This window comes from Camellia sinensis, chromosome 10, assembly GCF_055761805.1.
Source record: "Camellia sinensis isolate YWXY chromosome 10, ASM5576180v1, whole genome shotgun sequence".
Classification (NCBI taxonomy): domain Eukaryota; kingdom Viridiplantae; phylum Streptophyta; class Magnoliopsida; order Ericales; family Theaceae; genus Camellia; species Camellia sinensis.
Window position 1 is genome coordinate 62613265 of NC_138970.1, and position 4902 is coordinate 62618166.

A 4902-nucleotide genomic window follows, 5' to 3' on the forward strand; every position below is an offset into this window, starting at 1 on the left:
AGAATTATCAAAATAGAACTCAAAGGGAGCCCCACAAGCCACATAACAGTGCATTGTGCACAAGCAGTGACCCCAAGTCCAAGTTATATGGTATTCCTGTAGAAGATTACTAGTAATAAAATTTCTGTTAATAAGATTCTCATTCCTTCTATTTAATTCCTATCATCCAAACATAATGTCGAATTTGAGTTTTCCAGGTAATCATCAATCATTATTCCTGAGAACTTACCAGTAAGAGAACCAAACTGGCTCAACATAAAAATAAATAATGAACATTCATAGTTACTGTGTGATTCAAGTACAACCGAGTCAAAAAGCCAAATATTCCCCCAAATTTCAATGAAGCAAAATAAATATAAATTCTGTGATTCTCGGTATTATACAACTGTTGGGTCTTAAAGAAATTATCGGAACAACAGACCCTTAAATTTTCATCATTAGAAAGATTTGGCAAAAATATTTTCAGACAATGAGACTATCTGAGAAAGGAGGAGATATCTATTTGACTATTGCAGAATTGCACTCTTGAAACTCACCCTCCGAAACTTTGACATAGCTTTCAGAGTCAGAATGCAGAGCCACCCTTGGTCTTTCCAAGAATCATTTCTTTGGCTTCGTTGATTTTAGAAGCAAGGTAGTGGCTACCACCTGCATCTGGATGGTTTGCCACCATGACCCTTCTATGCGCTTCCTTAATCTTATCTACCGGAGTGCTTTCCCTATGGAAGATAAAAAACCATTGAAAAATATCAGGTACAGCAAGTTTATATAAAATGAAGGAAAGGAATTACAATTATTAGCACTTGGAGAAACCAAATGAAAAATCATCTGACTAGATCCACTTAAGAAATTTAAGGTTTTCGAATGCTAACTCAACAAGACCAATGCTTCAAAGCAGTTTCATGGTTAAAGCATTTTGATGCTGGTCTATTTTCGACAACCAATATTAGCTCTTCTCCCCCGAGAAATACTACTAAAGTGGGTATCAGGTTAATGCAACCAACCTAGCCAATTCAGTATTCACAAAACCAAGCAATAATCACAAAATAGGAACAATGTATGAAGCACGGGTGAAGGTACAGATATAACGAAACGGCAAAATCTAAAAAAATAAGATATAAGTATAGTAGGGTACGCCCATAAAAAATATATATTTCAAATGCAAAAAATAATTGAAATAAAATTAGAAAAACAAAGAACAATAGACAAAACAAAGATGAAAATTCACCCAAAAAAAAGATGAAGATGAGCCTCCAAGAGAAAGAGAGTTGTTGAAAAAAACAGAGAAGCTGGAGATAGGGAGAGTCAGAGAGTGGAGGAAGACAAAAAAGAACCCCAAGTATTGTTCAAAAAATTTAAAATTGCAAAAATGAACAATATTTTTAATTTTTAAAAAAATAAGCACAATATAGTTCTTCTAGTACTCTATATTTTCAATTTTTTTGGAATACCCATGTTTCATAGAAAACAATTCATAATAATAGATTCTTTATAGGGTAATGCTATGGTACACACGCGCAAAATGGTGTACCATATGCATGTTATAACATTTGTAGGTATGATTACCACAAATGTCACAACTCAATCCTATGGGAGACATAACTAACAAAAAAAAAAAAAGAAAAAAAAGTGATAACCAAACACCACAAAAGGTATTAGGACTTCTTGATAAAAGATTAACAAATAACAATGACAGACTTGAAAGTTGCTCCATGAACTTCCCTCTCGCTCCATCCTCTCCTTTCTTTTCATGTTTCAAGCCCTATGTTGGGAAGAAGGGCGTGTTTCACAATACATATCTTATGATCCGTTATGTTTAGAGGTAAATAGATATGCATTAGCAATACGTACAACACATGATGCGAAATACAATACGCGACACATAATGTGATACATAGGATATATGCTTTCTAAATTTTCTTTAATATTTATGGGGAAAAAAAGTAATTGAACTTATTTTGTAAGAAGCTAATATTATTAGAAAGGTTCATTAACTTATTAAAAAAAACAATATTGTTAAGATGAGAATGATACACCTTTTGTTTTGTCTAACTTTTTAAAAATATCTACTCGTCTAGTATTAAGCATCTTATGCTATTAAAAGATCTAGTCACATCAAAAGCTGAATGTTTTTTACTATGAAAAAACTATTTGAGAACATAAAAAATATAAATTATAAATTAAAACATCAATGGATATTTAAGACAACATGGAAAACGTGTTATGCAATTATTAAGAATGAGAAAAACTGATGGTAAATTTGATTCAAGGATATAATAATGTACTAAAGTGCACTATCTCTTGTTAAACTTATTTTATCTTTGATTTGTATATGTATTAAGTGCCCCTTTCGCAACTTGGCCTTTTTAGTGGCTTTTTTATGAGGTGCAAAAAGTTAGTGTGTTTGGAATGATTTTTTTAGTTGAATATGGATAATTGTGTGGGAAAAAAGTGATTGATTGAAGTTTATGATGTGACATTTTTGGCTTTTTTGTGGCTTTTTAGCCAAAAAATCACAAACCAAATAGGGCCTAAGTATTGAAGCTTGCGTATCTTTAGTTCTAGAAGGCAACTTTTGTAACATTAATGATTATAGATTGTTTTATGTTTTTTATCTCGCAAGATATTTGTGTTTTTATAACTATTTCTAAAGATGTTAAAAATTCTTACAATACGCAATACGCAATTCAGAAAATAGAAAAGGATAAGGGATTCATATCTCAATTTGAGAATCTATGGTATTAATGCATGTGATGAGACGAAATTATCATGAACATTACACTTCATGACTCAACAGATTGGTTTCAAGGGTACCTGACTCCAAGAATGAGAGCTGCTTCTCTTTTTGTCATTGCAGGCTGGAATCCCCCTTCATAAAATCTGCGTATTCTAGGTGGTCTTGTTTTGAATGCTTGCCAAGCTTGGATGCTATATCTGCCAGCGTAAGCAGCAGCAGCAAGAGCAAATCCTGCTAACAATGGTGTAGACTGGTGTGCAAATTTCAAATTTAAACGTCAGTTTAAGGAACGGGTTACCACCACACTAGGAAAGTCACCAAGAAACAAGATGACTAATAGATCTAAATCATCATTGACAAACAACCTCTACTTTCAATAACATCAACATTGATGAACAGTATGAACAAGCACACTAACTTTTGTTATACTTTGAACCACTTTCTTTCATTCATAAATGTAGTTGTCTTACATGTGTGCCTACAGCAGCTATCTTTCTTTTATACAAATGATTTCAGATACGTGTACCTTGGATATTAGTTATTTCCAATTAATCCCCATATATGGTATAAGAAATCCGATGGCCTTACTATGAGACAGAAATCCACCAAAAAAATGCCAGACTAGCCAACAGCCTTGGCCCAGATGTCTCAAACCCTTTCCCCCTCCTAATCTCACTATCAAACATGCCTTTAAGGAAGATCATCTTAAAATTCCTACAATAACTTTCAGAATCTATTACTATAATAGAAACTAGATCTTGTGGAACATATTGAATATTTGACGATAAACTACAAACCTCACTAAAGAATGTTTATCTATGAAGCACGCATACTTCTAGAACGGAGTCGTATCCACATCGTGTCACTATTGGATACTCACAAATCCGTATCTGATATTTTCCAAGCATATTCTTAATTTTCTTTAATTTTGAGAAGTATCAGAAAATTTTCAAATAATCAAAATCACATATCCAAACTACTATGAAATTAAAATTGTGTGAGAACTCTTGCAAATACCACTTTTAAGAGTAAGTGTGAAAAGGAAAAGCAAAGAGATATCATAAAATAAGCAGTTTAGACTTGGTATTAAAATAAAGCCTTATAGGACCACCTAAAAATTAGTAAATTGCTTACCGGCTCTCAAAAACTAAGACCTAATTCCTAAGGAATGGTTTCTCACAATTATTTGGGCTTCTCTGTAAACAATTCTAAAAATTTAACCTTTTTTGTTTTTAACAAAAATCTGGTTCATGAGGGTTTTAGCCTAACATTGTTGAGATGAATAATGAATAAGCAATTATATCATCTAGATGGAAGAAAAATCTCATTGAAAAGAAAATTTGCCCCATTTATAGCTTGAAATTGCCATTGGAAAGAACAGGAGGATTGTTAAAAACTAAACAAGAATTGATTGCTATTGCGCAAAGCACAGATTTCAATGAACACATATTTATGTATGTAGAGAGAGAGAGAGAGAGAGAGAGAGAGAGAGAGAGAACTCACCATTGCTGATCCTGAGAAATTTCAGAGTAGGAAGGGATGAAGATGGGACATTCGCTGGATTCTTGTAGCGTTTCGAATTGATTTGTATGGATAAACACAGTTTTATTTTATTATAGGATTTCCGGAACTAGGGTTTCACTGTAAAAAACAGACTTGCTCAGGGGGCAACTATGGCGGTCTGCCACGTGATGTCACGCGATATTTTTCCTCCACTTTCTTTCTTCATTAAAAAATAATAGGGAAAATTATAAAAAAAAATTAAAAAATTAAAAAAAGGGTTAATTTGTATGCAGTCCTTCAAGTTTGACATATGTTTCATTTTAATCCATATAATTCTAATTGTATTAATTAAGTCCCTCATGATTCAACTCTATTTGTATACCATCTATAAATAATAATAAAAAGTCCCTTAAGATTTAATTCCATATCAATTTAGTCTTGAAGGAAATATAAAAATAAACTATAAATTTAAGGCTGATTTGGCATCCATGAAAAAAGATAAAAAGCCAAAAAATTATTAAAAAAGTCAAAAAATTATCACTATTCACAAAAAAAAAAAATATAAAAACAATAAATTTACAAAAAAAAAAAGTACAAGTCAAAAGGTGTATTGAAGTGATGTGTTGTCTATAGTGTTGGTACACATTGAGGGTGTTTGGTGG

At 32.2% G+C, this 4902-nt stretch overlaps 1 protein-coding gene across 1 annotated transcript; it reads right to left on the reverse strand.

Annotated features, from left to right (window-relative positions):
• Positions 1–225: 225 nt before the first annotated feature.
• LOC114302172 (mitochondrial import inner membrane translocase subunit TIM14-1) lies at positions 226–4489 on the reverse strand. The gene is made up of 3 exons (XM_028247170.2): positions 4241–4489; positions 2815–2987; positions 226–719 (listed from the first exon to the last, which is right to left on the reverse strand). Exons 1-3 carry the CDS (start codon positions 4241–4243, stop codon positions 566–568), a joined length of 330 nt encoding a protein of 109 aa, XP_028102971.1. The 5' UTR covers positions 4244–4489; the 3' UTR covers positions 226–565.
• Positions 4490–4902: the final 413 nt, after the last annotated feature.

What these genes read in the sequence shown, in the direction of transcription:
- LOC114302172 (XM_028247170.2), bottom strand. An exon ending in GCTCTCATTCTTGGAGTCAG is followed by an intron (nt 720 to 2,814) that starts GTACCCTTGAAA and finishes TATCTTCCATAG; the next exon opens with GGAAAGCACTCCGGTAGATA.